Source organism: Acomys russatus, chromosome X (assembly GCF_903995435.1).
Source record: "Acomys russatus chromosome X, mAcoRus1.1, whole genome shotgun sequence".
NCBI classification, from domain to species: Eukaryota; Metazoa; Chordata; class Mammalia; order Rodentia; family Muridae; genus Acomys; species Acomys russatus.
In genome coordinates this window covers 107926150-107945788 of record NC_067169.1, presented here as the reverse complement: position 1 = coordinate 107945788, position 19639 = coordinate 107926150, and the positions used below count along the sequence as shown (strand labels likewise).

Genomic DNA, 19639 nt, shown 5'->3' with positions numbered 1-19639 from the left:
TAAGAGAAGCGGATGTGAAAGGGCAGCAACAAGTGCTGCGCTGCTGATTTGGTGCAGGAAGGGACCACGGGCACAGGAAAGTGCAGCCTTCAGAAGCAGGGAAGGCTAGGAAAAGGATCCTGCCTTTATCCCCGAGAAGCAACACCAGCTTACTTGCTTGATTTCATTTTAGTCCAGTGAAAATACATGCCAAATTCTGAATTACAGAGCTATAAAGTTATCAGTTTGTGCTGTCTGAAGCGATGGATTGTCTGATCGCTTGTTACAACAGCAAAATGAAACTCCTGTAAGTCAAGGCCAGAAGAATCGCCTTTAAGTTATGTGAAAGATTCAGATTAACCAAAATATACATGTCAAGGCTCTAGTCTGGGGCTAAGGATGTAGCTCAGTTGGTAGAGTGCCTGCCTAAAAAGCAGGAGACCCTGGTCCCAATCCTTAGCATCCACCACCTTAATTGGCTGTGGTAGCACATACCTGTAATCCCAGCACTATGAAGGTGGAGACAGGAAGACCAGGTATTATTATCACCAGCCTGGACCACGTAGTAGTGAATTCGAGGCCAACTCAAGCTGTCTGAGAGACAGTCTCAAAAGCAACAACAAAAATCTCTTCTGAATGCGTACAACAAGCAGGATCTCCCAGTGCATTATTTATAGACATTACATCCCTACTTACTTCGTCCAAACTTTCGAACTTCCTTCATTAATTGATGCTTTATGTCAGCATTGATGCCTTGTGCCATTGCAGGAGTGATTTGCATTGAATTTGGCACCATTTCCAAAGCAGATTCCACTGCAATTTTTCGGTCATCTACAGAAAGACTGCAGGCTTTGGCTCCTCCTGTAAGTATATTATTACCAGGTTTATGAAGGAGTCCATCTTTCCTGAGACCAGTAAAGTCATCAGACAGAGAATCCAACTGGTTGGATAAAAGGCCGTCTCCTGCCACATTCATAAACTCTGCCGGAGCAGATTTTAATAAGAAGCCATCAGCTGGGCTTTGCCCATTTTCCATCTTCTCTTCATGGGAATCATGAATGACAGTGGCATCTGGAAAGCAAATAGGAAGTTGAGCTGTGAAGCAGGTATATCACGTCAGTCCTACAAGTACATGTCTATGTTCTTCACTTTCAGGGAAATGGCTGCTTTCATCAATGAGGAGGATAGAACAGATGGAGTTCTGAGACTGTTCAAATTGAGCTTAGGAATGTCACACTAGGCCTTCTTCCCTCTTCCTACTATGAATGCAAACAGAAACCAGGATGCTCTTAAGCCCTCATAGGTCCCTGGTGCTCAGGGCTTAATGTTACCCTGTATGCTTCAAAGTCACATATGAATTGAGTTTGAATTCATACAACGTATGCATACAACCTTCTGCCTCCTGCATACAGCAAATATCCTGAGAAAATTTAGATGCCCACTGGGACTGAACAGATGCCTGTCCCCACCTGCTAAACAAATGCCTATCTGCAGCTGATTCTGCTCATTTCCCCTCTTGTGTCAAAGTGATTACTTTTCTGTTCTCAGGCCAACACCTCTATGCCATTTACTTATCTTCTGCTGTGCCAGGCACCAGGGTAGGAGCTGGGAATCAGCAGCGAACAAGAAACAAAGGAACTGACCCTGGCCTTATTACAGAACTTATAGTGGCCTGAGGACACCAGAGAGGAACTGCATAGTGAGCAATAACACACTCCCATCTGCTTTCATGTGAGGAAAGACGTAAGTAGGGGACGAAAGAGGGAGCATCAAGGGAAGCCTCAGGACTTTCTGGGAGGATGCCAAGATGTAGCAAGGGCAGGAGATATGGGGGTGGGGTAAACCAGGGGCATCGGAGTGAAGGATGAGGAGGCTATCACTGGAACTTGAGATAGGAGAGGACTGGCATCAGGCCACAAGGAGCTGTGTGACCCAGGGTTAGGCGTCAAGCTGCATCCTGAGTGCTTAGGAATATGGAGTGTGTTTTCTCTATGGCTGTGGTGTGCTTTATCTGCTGACATCTTCACTCTGGGTTCAAGGGAGAGGCAAGATAGGAATTAAACAAGAGTGGGAAGCATGGGGACCATCTAAGAATAGTAGCTTGGTGAAAATTTATGGAAGCATGGAGTGGAGGAATGGAGACAACAGTAAGATACAGGGGTTGCATTGAATGTCAAATTACCTCATCTTGTTAGTGGAAGGAAGAGAGTTAAAAAAAAAACAACATGGTTTTGAGGTTTGTCACCTGAACCACTAGATAAATAGTCAGGTCCAGGAGCCAGCATGTAACTGGCATTGGGAGCAGATGATACTCAATTCTTCCTGAGCCTGATCCAGTGACCTTAAGTCGATCACTCGGCAACAACACTATAGCATTAGTTATACTACATTATAATCTAAGGTTCTTCAACTCTACCAATCCTTAAAGGTGCTAGAGCGTTCCCAGTGCAGTGAGGGATGATTTCATTAACTGCCATGCAGAAGGGTGTCAGCAGAGCTGCTGTAGAGAGAGGCACAGCTAGGCATTTAGCTGTAACACGTAAAACATTATTATCTATTAGGCTCCAAAATGGAGGTTAAATACAGGACTGGAAGAAGAGGAATGAATTGTAGTCCAGAGATATAAATATTGAAAATTGTTCAAATAGAAACCCATTTTAAAGCCACAAGGCCACCTGGGACCTCCTTAGGAAGAGAGCACAGCGAGATGAGCTCCCAGGATTGAACTGTGGGGGCCTATAGTATCTAGATGTGAGAAAGAAAGGGAGCAAACAGTAAAGGGTGGAAGGGAGTCACTGCTGGTGGCAAAAGAAAACTATGTGTCTGCTAACACAAGAGGTTCCATAGAGGAGGGCATGAACAACTGAGCCCAAAACTTGAGAAGGGCCAGCAATGTACAGGAAACACTGGTGATCTTGAGAATTGTTTCAGTGGGGTTAAGGCTGCAGACCCCAGATTGTACCAGTTCAATCATGAGTAGGAGGTGACAGCACGGAGAACATTGATGTATCACCACCTTAGAAACCTGGTTTACCTTCCTAATTTTTGAAGTCGGTCCAAATGGTCACAGCAGACATGTTCAGAACTCCTTGTTTTTTTTCCTAGTTCTTGTATGATACTTACTGAGCATGTATTAATCACTAATTATGATGTTAATATTAGGTTAACTACTATGTAATTGTGGATTATTTTTCTCCACTCATGGCTAAGGTCAGTGATTCAGGGTCTCTGCTCCCCCTAGGGTCTACAGTGCTACAACCACAGATGCTTTACTAATGGTTTTCTTATCAACCGAAATGAACATAGAAAGGGTCACAAAGGAAAATACAATTGCTGACATGTTAGTTGTCTAGCAGCTGGAAGGAAATCATAAGTACTACTCTATACCTGGATGTGCAAGGGTGGGCTTTATGAGGTTTGGACAAGATGGGAACCACGAGGCTGAGAGTGGTCCCTTTCCGCCCACATGGTTAGTTCCAGTAGGTGGCGTCTGTGCTTTCCTCGACAGCATGGACATACTCCGCCTCCTCTTAGTTGACATAGGACTGTTGGGTTCTCCAGGACGTTTCACTTTGTTTTGTGGCCCTACTACAAACTCATCTGCTTCATCAATCATCATTCCCTTAAAAAAAATAAAAACAAATCAATGAACATATTTCACTTAAAACAGAAGTTTCATTGTCAAAAGGAAAGACAAACAAAATAAGAATCCAAGCACATATCATATATACACCTTCTCAGTCATGCACTGCACCATCTAAAAGCCTTTACTTATAACGCCTATAGCAACTCTGCTATCTGAAAATGCAGCCCAATTTTAATCCTGTCTAAGTGGAACAAGGAGGAAACTAACATGCAGGGTTTTTGCCTAAGGTTAACAGAGAGCCTCAAACTAACCAAAATGAGATTTAAAAAACATAGTCATCTTTTAAAAATAATTTTTAAAAACTTATGGTTTGGCGTAGTGGCACACACCTTTAATCCCAGTACTTCAGAGGCAGAGGCAGGAGGCTCTCTGTGAGTTTGTGACCAGCCTGGTCTACAGAGTCAACGACAGTCAGGGATGTTACACAGAGAAACCCTGTCTCGAAATAAATAAATAAATAAATAAATAAATAACAAACAAACAAACAAATAAATAAATAGATAAATAAATAAATAAATTTGTGTGTGTATATGCATGCTTGTATGCACCACATGTGTGTAGGTGTCCAGGGTGCCCAGGAGAGGGTGTCGGTGTCAGATCCCCCTAAAACTGTTGAGCTACCTACTTTGGTGCTGGGAATCAAATCCAGGTCTTCTCCAAGTGCTCTTAACTGTTGAGCCATCTTTCCAGCAGCCACAGTCAATTTTTTGTTTGTTTGTTTTTCAAGACAAGGTTTCTCTGTGTAGCCTTGGCTGCTCTGGACTCATTCTGTAGAACAGGTTGGCCTCGAACTCACAGAGATCCACCTGCCTCTGCCTCCTGAGTGCTGGGATTACACGTGTGTACCACCACACCCGGCATCATGGCCAACCTTTTTGAAGTGGTATAAAAACCATCTTGCACTAGCCCTTTGTAGGGCTTTCAAGTCACCATTAAGCAATACTGACCATTCCTGTTCAGAGCAGTGCATGTAGGTGGTGAAAGGTATCTGAGGGAAATCAACCTCAAACATGGACTCAAAGTGTCAAGTGTCTACCTTGGCACTCGTCAGAAAGTGAGGGGCCTATTTACTCTTGAGAATAGATAAAAAATGAGAACCAGCAATACCTTCCTTATGTTAGAAAAAAAAAAGCTGTCATCACAAACAGCCCAAGAATATGTCCCTTATTACTGGGAAAAATCATGGCAAAATTATCTTTCTAAAGAATTTTCTCCCTCCATTAACTATGCAAAAAGAAACACGGCATTTTTACCCAGCATTTACAACATACTCAATAATATTCTACACAGTATAGGTATATAACTCAATATTCCATAGAGCTCTGCTGGTTTGCTGTAATTATTATCCTCAGTGTTGCAGAAGGAAATCAAGGCACAACAAAAAGATTCAAAATCTTCAATTAACTAAGGATTGACAAGAGTTGGAATATTTTTTAGTTCAGTTTTATGACAGCGAGATAGAGAACATATCCAATGATTTGTACGCATGTTCGCCTACAGAAGGGTAGCTATAATCCCATTTCTTTTCATCATTAAATGATCAAGTCAATGGTACACGACAGACACACCCCATCATATTTATAACTTCAGAATAATTCAAATAAAGCAACGTCAAATAGTACACACATAGCTCAATGGACATACATCAGTGGCTCAACAGAGTGTATAGATCTGAATCATAGAAACAGAGGAACTGCTTAGTTATTTTCTGTGTTAAAAGAATTAGTGTGTGGTAGTATGAGGAATATAGAATGTGGATCCAGAAAGATGTAGGTTCAAGCCCTGGCTTTGCCAGTCATATCACAGTGTTTTGACATCTAGCCACTTTAAGCTTAGATTTCTTCTTATAATAGGGTAGATGTATTCTTTCAAAACACACCTGAGTACAAACATAATCATAAAAGACACCGAGTCCTACTACGTACTGCTACTATCTTTCTCACAACTTGCATTATGAGACTCCACTTCCTATCTACACAGAGCTTTTGCTGTCATATCTACCTCCAATTTGTATACATCTGGTTAATATGGAAAGAGTTACAGCAAGAATATCACAGATACAGAAACAGGTACACTACCTTCTTGTCTTGCTTAAATGGATTGCCAAAAGTATGGAGTCTTTTTGGCTGATCTGGATCGATCTCTCGTAGTGGAGAAGCCAGCATCTTTAGATATTCTTGATAGTTACCCATTTGTGCAACTGGGACACTATGAAGTGAATCTGTAAAATCACCAGCAGAGAAACTGATATTTGCAGCTGAAGTGCATGGTCCTTTCGAAAGCATCTTATCATAGCTGGCTCAGCAACGCAAAGCTTGGCATTGAAGTCTGAAATCTCACATCTAGTATTCCAGGATCGAGTGTCCTTTTTGTTTATACTAATCAGCGGTCTCCAGTCACTACGCTGCCTCCAGACTCACTTCCCAAGGATCCGAGCAACTACTTTATTTCCCAGCACCATCTAAGAATGGGCTGGCTTCCCGCACACCACCACTTCAATAAAAAAAAAAACTCTGTCCTTTCTGCATTTGGGAGCACCTCGGCTCCATGGAGTTCTCATGTTCTTTGTTCCGTAAAAAGGATTTACTTTCATGTTATGTGTATGCTTCGCCTGCAGGTATGCATTGCACTGCACATGTGCATTTGCAAAGCCCAGAAGAAGGTGCCAGATCCCCTGGAACTGAAATCAAGGACGGTACAACTGTCCATGGACAGCAGCCACGCAGGCATTGGGAACTGAATCTGGATCTCTTGTAAGAGTAGCCAGCGCTCTTAACCACTGTGCCACCTCTGTAGTCCCTCTCTCTGGAAAAGGATCTCACTCCAGTCAAATCTTTAGACTCCTCCAGCCTCAGACTCTTGAGTGCTGAGTAACCATGCCCGGCTACTTATGGTATAATCTTATAATATGGAGAATCTTGGTTAAAGATTCTGAGGATTTGATTAAATACAAAAATTCTCTTCTTAGGAAATCTCTGTTCTCTCTCTCTCTCTCTCTCTCTCTCTCTCTCTCTCTCTCTCTCTCTCTCTCTCTCTCTCTCTCTCTCTCTCTCACACACACACACAAACACACACACAGTGTGTAATATGCTAGGGGTTGGCTCATCTTTGTGGCTCAGTGACCCCATTTAAAATTAACAAAATTGAATAAAGAAAAATTGTGGGGGATGGAAAGATGGCTCAGCACTGACTATTCTTCCAGAGGTCATGAGTTCAATTCCCAGCAACCACATGGTGGCTCACAACCATCTATAATGTGATCTGATATCCTCCTCTGGCTTGCAGATGTACATGCAGGCAGAGCTCTGTGTACATAATAATAAATAATAAATCTTGAAAAAAATTGTCAACAGCCACAATATTCCTGGACATTAGCTTCATCAGTTCATTACTTTCCTGGAGAGCAGATAGTCTCTACCGACTTTTTCTACAGAAGGCTGGATGCAATCAATGCCTGAGTGCTCAGGTTCGGCAATTCCACAGACCTAGGTTCTGGCACTTTCTAATGGGTGAAACCTGCCTGAGCAAGCTATTAAAATGCTTGCTCTACATTTCAGTGCTTGTATAATGAGCATAAATCAGGATCTATCTCCTGAGACTTTTGAGGCTTGCAAGAATGAACACACAAAATAATGGCAACGGTAGTACAGAATGCTGATTAATACACACCTGCCTTTAAGCTTGAGGGGAAGGAAACTATGGAAGCATAGGGCTTGAGTGAATACGAACATTGTACACGTTAACACATTACAAAATAATTCTGCAGTAAAGACTTTCCTCTAAGTCATGCCTGCAATTCTCCTAATGAATAGTGTCCCACCACTCAGTTACCTTCGTCTTGCCCAACAATAAACTTGCGTGTTTTCAGTAGATTGGATCTCATTCTGGTCAACTGGTCTAAAAGTCCTCTGCGTGGAATATCATAAGCATTTCTGTATGTCTGAGGTTTCAAGTCCTATTTCAAATGAAGCAATCTCAGTTACTCCTGAGGCTTTTCAGTACAGACAGGTAATACAAAACCCTCTTAAGATCTTACTGAAGAGAACAATGTTTAATACAACTGACTAAAGCTATTTTTTTCCAGTAGAAAATCTCTATGTACTGCTCTGAATGCTAACATCCCCGTAAGTCATTATTGTCACTGAGGATGTTGCTTTCCAAGTCTACTGTTTAAAACTCCAAATCTCAAGATTTATATAGCCCTGTAGCTGTCTTGCAGCACTACTGCTTGTAACCTAGATTTATCCCCCCAGCAGGCAGGGAGGTGGGCTGCAGCAGTCTCCCTATAGGATGCCAACTGCTGACTGCAGAGGGCATGAAACTGGCTCATGGCCCAGATGCAGTGCCTTGGGAGCCTGCTGCAGCCTTGACCATGAGCCAGGCTGCTCTGGGCCAGGGACTGAGAAGTGTAGAGTGGAGGGCCCCAATGGCCCTCATCATATTCACTTTCTCCATGAGAATGCCTAGGGCCAGAGGTTTCCTGTGGTCTGGCACAGGCTTTCTCCAAGCTCCTGTCAGAGGAGCTAGATCAGCATGGTGGCCTAGAGGATGTGCCCACAGACCACAGCTCCCTTTCCATTTTACTTTTTATAACTGTTTACTGCTCGTTTCTAACAACCAATGGATCATATACATTTAATTTCATGTTAGTATGGGCTGGCAGAATAATCTCAAAATGGCTTTCTTCATAATTACTAACTCCAAGCTATGCATGGTGGTGCATTTCTTTAATCCCAGCACTTGGGAGGCAGAAGCAGGTGGATCTCTATAACTTCAAGGCCAGTCTGGTCTACAGAGTGAGTTCCAGGGCAAACAAAAGACCAAAGTGATGATGATGATGATGATGACGACGACAATGACAACAATGATGATGGCTCCTCCAAAATAGGCCATAATTTCAAGCAAAAGCAACACAAATAACAAACTAACTAGTCAAAGTCAGAGAAATAACATCACAATTTACCTTGTTTAGGAGTCCAACTTGGAAGCCAGCAAATTCTTTGGTATTCAATTCTGTCAGTCTTGGTGCGCTTTCCCCTATGATTTCTTTCAACAGCTTTCTAAAATTTTTATTGTGAGCCAAGGGTAGGCCACTTGCAGAATGATTTTTCACTTTGATACCAATTTCCTTGGGGGGTTTCTTCCCCACTGATGCTAGTATTCGTTCTGACTCTAGTTTGGTCTAAAATGAAAGTACAGAATATGTTATGAAAATATCTACTATATCCTCATTCCATTATTTAAGAAAAATACTTTAAGTACCCCACCAAACACTTTTCATGTACAAATCACAGAAAAACAGTAAGTGAATATTTCCCTATGCTTCTCTGTCCTATCACAGCAAACACAGAAGGGACTGAAAAGACAAATGACTTCATGCAAAATTTCTTTTGTAGTGTCAGAACTATGAACGAACCATGGAGAAAATAGAAACCATGGGTACAAACTTCATTCATAGACATGAAAAAGCACATCTGGTTACTGCGAAATCTAATCTAAATGGACACATTCAGTTTGGATCCAGACACAAAGGTTTAAAACTCTGTACCCATACATTAAATTACTGCTTAAATTGTGATTATATAGACTGGCATTATATCTGAAAACATTAAAATGGTAATTAAAAAACAGATTATCCAGTAAATCTTATAAAAGTAAAGCTTAATTTAAGAAATATTACTAAGCAAATAATTATTAATGTGTACTCAGTGAGTTTATCACTAACAAGCATTAGGAAATCCCCTTACAATTAATTTTGCTTGAATGAATGAAAGCAGGATATTTGCATATTTTGTGTTTCAGATACATCTAAGGTGGTTCAAAAATCACTAGTGATATAGATATTAAATTAGTAATTAGAGAAATAGAAATTAGTAACAATATTTTCTTTTTCTAAAAGATAAAATTCCAACAGTGTTCAATAAGCTTTCAATAATGTTTGATTTTTGATATACTGGCCAGATATATTTATTTTCCCTAAGTAATTACTTGGAATATATACCAAATTCTTAAGTCATAAAACATGAAACGGAAGTAGATAAAGGGCCTGTTTCCTTGAATGTCCATGAAAGTTTATTCAATAAGAGAATACAGTGTCTCAGAAGGTCCCAGCACTTGCATCAGTGGGAACTCTGTTCACTTTTCTTCCTTTGTGGCCATACCCTGACAAAGCCTTAAAGGCCCAACATAAATATCAAATTAAAAAAAGAAATACTTCAATAGATAGATAAATAACCAAGGTATATACAAAAACAACAAAAATCTATTAACAGAGAGGCATGGGGGTTTGGGGAGACTTGTTAGGTCAAAAATCTGGGCTTGCCTTAATTTCCATTTGCACTTATGACACACTAGGCTAGTAAGAACTTGTGAGTTTAGAATGTGGTTTAAGTTTTTGCTCATTCCTAGCAAGGTGTGTCAGCATTTCAGTTATGGAGCCCTATAGGTCCCTTGGTGAAATCTGACACATTGCTTAATGCTCAGTTTCCTAAAGGCCAAATTTGCAAGCATGCCCAGCTTGAAATGCTGTAGTGGCTGCAAATGCTACTCACTACCTGAGAATGTATTTGTGAATAAGAGCGCAAAGCTGCTGCAGTAATTTATCACGCAACACAACGGTATGGCAGTAGCGCTCTAACTCCGTGGTTTCCAAATATCTCCACCCTACAAGAATGGTCCAGGTAAAAGTAAGAAATATGACAAGGAGGGGTGAGTGGAAGATGAGGTACTAATAGAGAGGGGCAGGCAAGGGACAAGGTGAAAATAATGGTGAATGAGGTGGGGTCTAAAGGAATAGATGAAGGGCAAGAAGAGAGGAGGAAAAACTCCACTCTCCAGGTCCCCATGGCGGTCTATCACCCTCCAGGTTGAAGAATACTGGTCTCATGTCCCCCCTTCTCCAGGGAAAAGCAGGCAGCTATTTATCATCCAAGGGCTAGCATGTGAGCATAAGAACATACTGCCTGAAAATCAATGTCAGGCAAAGCACTGAATCACACCAGACCTTGGTGCGCCAACTCACGAAGGGAGGATGCTCTAGCCAAGTGAACTGAGGAGAAACTAGTTGGAAGACAGGCAAAAATGTGACCCACAAGAGAATCCTATTAAGTCTCTGCCCCTCTCAGGCCACAAAATATCAGCCAGCATATGGGCAGGACAAACTGGCAGGCAGAAGGAGAAATGGCACAGCATCAAATGATACTGACAGACCCTTGACTGCATTTAATGATGAAGCTAGAAGCCATAAGAATCACATTATTACTAATCCATAAAGTGTAGAGATATATACACATTTAATTTGAAAAGTTACAATTACACTAAAGAATAAGGAAATGCACTTCTGAGGGCAAAGGATTTTGGTTTGTTTGTTTTTACCAATACTACCTGTTGGCTGAGTTTTTTAAGGTAAGAGATAACACTGTAACTAAGTCCACAATCTAAATTATCTGATATCAGATTTGGAGCTCCCATCATCCTTAGTGCTTTCTTTAATGGCTATAAGGAAACAAAATACACAACAGTAAGAATAGAATAAATCTCAAATACTCAAAAGTTCAGTTATAAGGGGCAAGGGGACATGATTCATTTCTTAGAAGTCAAGGTGCTGCACATAAAACCAAACATGGAACATTAAAAAGTGGCAATGAAAATAGCAGAGAAGTAAGGAGCAGGAAAAAAAATCAGAAGAGAGTGGGTAAGAAGAGCAAGTAGCAGCCAATTCAAACAAGTACATTGCTTTTCCATCTTAATTCCCATCAAGTCACTTCCCCTTGCATCGGATTGCAGAGCCCACACTCGCCATGGTGAATAACAACACGGCCCACGCTCTCCTCCCAGCAACACCAATGGTCCCATGGACGACTCTGCCTTTTCACCTCTAGAAACTTGGCATTAAGTTATGACAATGACCTCTGAAATGGCCTTCATTATCTCCACTACATGACCAGTTCAGAATCACTATGCATAGTTTTCTCAAAGTATAAAACCCAGAATGAGGCCAAGCCATATTTGCGTCTCCTTGGATCCTCTCTCATGGCAAATCCTCCACATTATGTTGTGTCAAGGATGCATTTAACTGGCATTAAAGAACTATCATTTCTCCCAAATTTTGTTGAAGGACTGAAACGCCACACTGAGTTTCTAGAGTTCAAAAGGGAGGTTGGTGTAACATGAATCAAGACATATTTGCTCTCACACTCCAGAATTACAGTTTTATAAGGTTAGTTTTAATAAGAGAAACATAGATGTGTTTATATCAATGACCATGACAGTTACAAATAAAGGAAACAGAGAAGGACAATGCTCTTTTGTGCCTCCATGTCATCTCGAAACCTTTACATATGGCTTGAGAAGACAGTGATGGCACAAATGTTTGTAAAGTAAAAAGAGAGTTATCTTCTTGCAGGGGTAAAGGTTTGGATTCTTTATTCCTTATGACAAAAAAATCATCATTGACAGTCTATATACATATACACATACACATATATACACACAAAAATACATACTATTAAGTAGTATGGAGGCAGAGTTTTTAAGTAGCTGTCAAAAGCCTGTCGCCACTTCAGATTTGGCTTAAGCTTGTGAACTTTAAACAAGTCATCTGTAACACAAAAGCAAGGAATTGTATTAGCCCAGAACCAGCTTGCAAACTCTAAAACCAATCCGCCAACATCTAGAAATTGGACCTAATTGACATTAGATGAACATTTCACTGGATGTTTATCTGACCATCTTTCCTGGTTATTGTATCTATCAAAGCTACAGAGGATGGTCTCCAACTTAGAACAGTTTAGTTTAAGAGTTTTCTAACTTAAAGATGACAGGAAAGTAATATATATTTTGTAGCAACCACATTTCAACTTTTAAGCTGGGATCTTTCCGCAGCCTAGTGATATACAGAACTTTCTCTTTGGACTTAGAATTGGTTTATTAGACTTAACCCCACTGTAAGTCAAGATGCATATCTATTGTACTTTTATAAATAATGAGGTAAATTTTCAATTATACATCCATCTTTCATTTGCAATATATGGTATAATATTAAAATATAATGCTGATTTGGATCGCCTTGAAATATTTTCCTGGTGTGTTATCCATTAGTCATTCTAATAATGCTTGCCTGGCGGGGATCCATAGTCACTGGTTGACAGGCTAATGTTTCTTTGGTTTAGAAACAGAGGGTGGGCCAGGTGTGCTGGCACATGCCTTTAGTCCCAGCATTCGGGAGGCAGAGGCAGGTGAATCTCTGTGAGCTCAAGGCTAGACTTGTCTACAGAGCGAGTCCAGGACAGCCAGGGCTACACAGAGAAACCTTGTCTCGAAAAAACAAATCACACTAACAAAGAAAAACAATAGAGGTTAGGGCCCAAGGAGATGGGGCAGCAGGTAAGGATGCTTACAGCCAAGCCAGTTCCTCACAGCCACATGGCAGAAGAAAGAGAACAGATTTCTTTACTTTAACATACATGACGTAGCATGTGCACACTCCCTCTCCTCTTGTTTTCATTTTGTTTTTGAGCCAGAGTCTCACTGTGTAGCCTAGATAAGGTTTAAATGTACTATGTCGCCAGGCCTGACTCATTCATGAGTCTTCTGCCTCAGCCACCCAATTTCTGGCTTTACAGGCATGCATCATCACATATGGCTTAATATGTCCGGTGAACAGCATGTGCACCAACGTAACTCAAGATATTTACCTTAAATATATAGCCATTCCCTATCTTTTGCTATTTAAATAAAATTATTTTAGTAATCTCAATACACACATTTCACATATTACATGAAAACTTCCAAACACCCTCTTTATTTCCTTCCTCTGTGAGAAAAATATTTCTAACTTAATAATTCAAACTGGTATCTAGCCATCAATATCGCCCTGTCGTGCATACTGTAAAGGCAGCAGATAGTAGCAATCCATCATCTATTGTTCCTTTAAGCCTCATTAGTTAAATATTTTACTTACAGAGGAAAAAACATGCATACATTCTGTACAAATAGGCCTATTCTTTAAGAGGTAATTTGGTTAAGAAAAGCAACTGAATATTTTTCTCTTTATTGCCCTAATAAATTACTTACTTCCGCTGAAACAAATTTCAATAAATTTACAAAGCCAAAAAAGCAGATCTTTTGTTCTTTTCCTATAGGGTTGAAGAGAGCAAAAGGGACCAGAAGCTCTCCCTGACTGATGCCCTCGGGTCCTTTACAGACCATTCACAAATTAACAGGAAGCAATGAAACACTATGGAAATACCCTGTTTTTGTTCTTTTGGGAATCATGCACAAGTTTGAAAAGTCTGCCATAGTGAGATGTAGCTCAGTAGTATAGCACTTGCCTAGTTTGCTTAAAGGCTTGTGTTTGATTCCCAGCACTGAAAAACAAAAACAAAAACAAAAACAAAAACAAAACCTAACAAGAAATCGAAGAAGTCAGCTTCTAGACAAAACATTCGGCATTGTTAGAAACAGTAAGGATCGGGCTGGAGAGGGGGCGTCCTATCCTTATTTGTCCTTTTATGTCCCCTTTGTTTTCTACAGCATAGCTTTATCAAACAGAGTGCCTATAGTTAGCAGTAATGTTTTGGATACAGACATTTTGTTCAGGGAGTAGATCTGATGGTAAATGTTTTCGTTATAAAAGTAATAATAAACGGCATAAATTGTAGTGCCATTTCATTGCTGTATATTCACGAATACTGGAGATTAAATATCTATAGCTTTTTGTATGTCAATCCTAGTGCAGAAAGTGGACCAAAAGTATACTTAAAAATAGAAAAATAACATTGGTAATGGTCTAAATGAAAATTACTCTACTTTCTTTACTATATATGTGAAAACTGAGGTCGTAAAGACATATTTAAGAAAGGGGATAGATTAATACATAAAGTAGAAACATATTTTATTAGTAATTTGTGATTTATTTACTTCTATTTTATGCGTATGACTGTTTTGCCAACATGTGTGTGTCACGTTCATGCAGTACTCTCAGTGGCCAGTAGAGGGTATCATACCCCCTGGAACTGGAGTTTTAGGTGGTTATAAGCTGGTGAGCCTGTGTCTTTTGTAACAGCAGCAAGTACCTTTAAAGGCTGAGCTATCTCCCCAGCCCCTTTATTGGAAATCTCACTATCCCCCAACATATAACCGATACTTTCTACTAGCAGCAACTCTTATAAAGAAGATATTTCACACTGGACTTAGCTAAAATATACAAAGCAACCATGCTGATATATTTATGACAAGCTATTTTAAATTTCTTAAATATCAACAAAGCACTGCCATCTAAATGCACTATACATTAATAGTAGTAGCATGATCAAATTTTGTAAATGTTTCATTTTTAAGGAAAAAATTTAGAAACCGTCACCAAATTTAAAAAAAAAAAAAAACTCTGAACTTTACAACTAGGATATCATGCAGTATATGATATTATTTTAAACATATATAGCTTCTTCAGATGAGGAGAAAACATGCTCACGGACATCTTCAATAGTATCAGGTAACGGCTGCTGAAGTTGTCCCTTTTAGAATTTTGTTGTGGAATCCATAACTATTAACACCTGTTATTGTAGATTGTCTGGTAACTTTATTCTCTACCCTACTTAAAACGTATGCTTTTATAGCATGTAATATTCTGGGAAGAAAGGAGTGTAAGAAGTCAGTACGCTCCTAGAAGCCCTATTTTTTTGAAGAAAGCCATCAAATTCCTCCCCGACGAAAGCCCTCGTTTTGGAGCTGGATCATTTGGTAATGAGCATGAGTCCTCAACACCCATGTCAAAGGCCAGGCATTAGGGTGTGTCTCTATAATCCCACCTTGCTGGCCAGCCAGTCTAGCCAATCAGCAAGCTCTGGCTACACCAAAAGACAAGGTCCCAAAAATTAACATGGGAAGTGATTCAGAAATACATCTGACATCAACCTATGGCCTTCACAATACATAACACACATGGGCATGTAAAACACGCGTGCACACACATACACACACACACACACACCACTACCACAATCTAGTTTTCTAGGGCATTCAAAGTCATCTACAGAAAAGCCAAAATTCTTTCAAAAATGGAGAAGAGATTTGAAGATCAGGTGTCTCTTCCATTTGATAGACAAGAAAAAAAAAAAGAATAAGTTTAATCTTTCTAAATTGGTTTTTACGCATTTACTTATTCTGGCATTGATTATTCTTCAATGAAATTTGAAATGTGTATTCATCTTTTATCTACCTAGCATTTTTGCCATATTTTAAAGATGATTAAATGGCACATATTTTACTCACCTAAAAGAGGAAGTAAAACTGGGTAGTTGTAAGGCATCACAAAGAGGTTTACACAAGTTAAAGTCGTACTAGCTTTTAAATAACCAAACGGATAGCCAAGCTCATTGTATTTTGCACTGCTGGTAACAAACACCTGAGAAAGAACATGAAGCAATGTACAGTTACAGCAATAATTATCTTTATGTAAAGCAACACTCTACAGCAACATCTGTGGCACAGCATGTCGAAAAATAGACTAGGTATTTTTGCTTAGGACAATGTAAAAATAATGTGCTAAATATGAATATTCAAATTATAGATATTCCATAATTACATTACAAATGAAACTAGATGACACGATAACCACTCGGAGAGCACAGGACACATCAGCAGTACCCAGAAACGCGCTCAGTTAGCGTAATGGAAAGTGATGCTGAGATAGTATTACCTATGCCAATTTAGCTTCCCAAAAGCACAAAGCAGGATTACAGTAGACTTAGACAAAAGTGGAACCTGGGTCCATGCCTAAAGCATACATTCCAAAAAGAAAGGCACTTAAATGATTATGTAAACAGTCCTCATACATACTCCTATTATCTTCCTGTTTCCTCCTTTGCTCAGTTTTCACTCAATAAATACAGAGTAACCTATTACAAGAGAAAGTATTGTAAATTCTCCAAGGCAGCAAGGAGCTGCTTTGCTTCGCTCTGGAGTGCATTTTCTTGGCTCCATCAAACATCGACTAGAGCATTAGTTGCATCCACACAACTATCTTCGGATTCTGAGTTAGTATGTATTATATTCTCAGCTTCCATACTCTTGGTACACTGAGCCAGAGTCCTCCAGCCACCATGTTTTATCTGTGTCCCTTGTTTAGACTCTTTGGTCAAAACGAGGACACCAGTATAACCTTCTAGAGACCTGGTCTTAATCCTTCCCAAAGACCTTTGGTAGGATTCCTTAACAACAATTGGCCATATACCATGCTACTTCTTAATAATAGCAATTCACCTGAGTTCAGGAAATTCTTCTTAAACAGTTATGAAAAGACACCGTGCGGTGGCACACGCTTTTAATCACAACATTTGGGAGGCAGATGCAGGTGGATCTCTGTGAGCTTGAGGCCAACCTGGTTCATACACAGAGTGAGTTTCAGAACAGCTAGGGCTATGTAGAGAGACCCTGTCTTGAAAACAACAACAAAACAAACAAGCAAACAACCCCCCAACCAAAAACAAAAACAAAAACAAAAAAAGGGAAAGAAAAAATTTCTCTTAATGTAATTATGACTCCGTAAAAATGATTCTTTTAAGTTTTTGTTGCAATTGGAACTTTAATATAAACAAGTAACTATAATAAAAGGGGTATATATTATTTCCTAAGAACAAGTAGAAGTTATATGTCATGAAAAATGAAAAAAGCGATGTGCGTGCGCATGTGCGTTTGTGTATTCACCTAGAGGTTAATGCTCAGCGCCATCTTTACTTGTTCTCTGCCTTCTTTTTTGAGACAGTCTCTCGCTGAACCTGGAGCTCAACACTTCAGCTAGCCTGGCTGGCCAGTGAACTCCCTCCTGTCTCCATGTCTCCATGCTAGGACTCCAGGGACATATGTCCTTGATGGGCTACTTTGTGGTTTTAACACTAGGCACTGGGGATTGAACTGACGTACTCATGGATATGGGGCAAGCACTTTACTGACTGAGCCCTCTCTAGAGCTCGACAAAAATACCTTCTCTACTACGGTTTTGAGGAAGTTCTGGCTCCTGGTTTATTCTTTTTCAGTCGTGTGATTCAATCAGATCAAACTAGTACAATATCCAGACAAAGACTACAGCATTTGAGAAGCTGTGCAGGAGTGGAGAGAGGGTTTCTTCTGTTTCTTTGGGGGAAGATTTAAAAGAAATAAGATATATAGAAAAAAATCTTATTTAAGAGAAAGGGTGTGCATGGTGGCGCACACCTTTAATACCAGCCCTCGAGAGGCAGAGGCAGGCAGATTGCTGTGAGTTCGAGACCAGCCTGGTCTACAAACTGAGTTCAGGACAGCCAGTGCTACACAGAGAAACCCTGTCTTAGAAAACAAAAACAAAAAAACAAAAAGCAAAAACAAAGAGAAAGGGTATGATTTGTAATTTTATTTAATTTTGCTGCAGAAGTTAAAGCCACTTAACTTTTTAAAAGATTTATTTACTTCATGAATATGCGTGCTGTATCTGCATGTACACCTACAGGCCAGAAGAGGGCATCAGATGCGGTTGCTGGAAATTGAACTCAGGACCTCTTGAAGAACAGGCAGTGCTCTTAACCGCTGAGCCATCTCTCCAGCCCCAAGCCTCCTGTCTCTAACTTTGTCTACTATTGTCCACATTTCTAGAATTTTAGGAGTTAACAAGCATATGGTCTGGTGAATATTCCAGAAAAGGACAGGAGGGAATTACTGCTCCTGTTCCATTTCTTGACCTAGCTGTTGTTTACACTCCAAGAAACCCACTCCTGTCCCTTTCTAGGCACTACCCTGCAGGAGGAAGCATTACTCTGACCTCTGTCAGGGGTCACCCTAGCTATCTGAGTATAGAAAAGTACACATGTACAATATGTAATCTTTCTCATTTGGCTTCTGTTCAACACTGTAGCTTCAAGATTTTGCTTCTTTCCCTCTTTGCAGCTGATTTCATCGTGTTCCTTTCTTTTTTAGCGTCTTGAGAGAATTAAAGTAGCTTCTGGATACTGTGTGTCAGGGATCTGGCATCTTAGAACAAAGCAGATGGGAGTCTGGAGGTGTTCCCTGTGTCAACAGAACCTAAAACTCACTGGCTGGCCTGTGGTCCTAAGAGCTCAGTCACGGAACATCCTTGTAATGTAGGCCTGTTTGTTGCATCCAAATAAAAAGGCCATGACTGTCAAGTCTAGAATTTACAAGTCAAATTCCATAGACAACTGCACTAAGTAGAGAACAAGTCTTTCTGGGCGCAGTCCAGCACTTGGAGGAGTTAGTGAATGGTATCTCTGCACTTGCCTCATCTAAGTAAAATCTCAGGTCACACAGCACAGAGTGAGTCTTGGAATTTCTGTTTCTTGGCCCAAAATAAAAAGCTGAGAGTTTTGCTTATACATCCCATAGGTTAATGATTCTTCACCTGGGAAGCAGGTACAAATGGGTCTACCTGACCCCAAATCCTCAAATACACGATTTCATCAGACTCTATTTCCATAAATAGCAATGCACCTACCTTCCTAAAATTATTTGCTTGGCTGTGTTGTTTATTTGATAGCATTTTTAAAAAGACACATTATTAACAATTTGAAACACTTTAAAATAATTTTTAAAAGATTTAAATGTTTTCTTAAGATTTATTTTTATTTTATGTATATTCCTGTATGTATGTTTGTATGTATGTATGTATGTGTGTGCGTGTATGTATGTATGTATGCATGTATGTATACTACTTGCATCCTTGTTGCCAATGGAGGCCAGAAGAGGGCATCTGATCCCTGGAATGGTGTTATAGATAGCTGGGAGCTGCTTCATGGCACACGGATGCTAAAAGGTGAGCAAGAGCATTCAGTGTTCTTAACTGCTGAGCCATCTCTGCAGATCCTTATTTTTGTTTAATTATGTGTATATGTGTGGAGGAGTATGTGCGTATGTGTGGTGTCCACAGAGGCCAAAACAATGGCATGAGATCATCTGGAGTTAGATTTATAGAAGTCTGTGAGCCACCTGACATGAATAATGGAACTGTACTTAGGGTCTCTGTAA

General features: G+C 40.0%; 1 protein-coding gene across 3 annotated transcripts in view; it reads right to left on the bottom strand.

Moving 5' to 3' along the window:
* Sage1 (sarcoma antigen 1) overlaps positions 1-19639 on the bottom strand; it is a 57592-nt gene that overhangs the window by 2434 nt on the left and 35519 nt on the right. For 2 of the 3 annotated variants that reach the window (XM_051142565.1, XM_051142562.1), the window contains 8 exons: positions 15899-16031; positions 12130-12224; positions 11009-11119; positions 8589-8807; positions 7457-7580; positions 5704-5846; positions 3367-3601; positions 676-1050 (listed from right to left, as the gene is read on the bottom strand). In XM_051142565.1, the coding sequence (XP_050998522.1) occupies positions 676-1050; positions 3367-3601; positions 5704-5846; positions 7457-7580; positions 8589-8807; positions 11009-11119; positions 12130-12224; positions 15899-16031 (1435 nt within the window). The remainder of the gene's footprint in view (positions 1-675; positions 1051-3366; positions 3602-5703; positions 5847-7456; positions 7581-8588; positions 8808-11008; positions 11120-12129; positions 12225-15898; positions 16032-19639) is intronic. The other variant, XM_051142563.1, reaches the window with a different exon arrangement.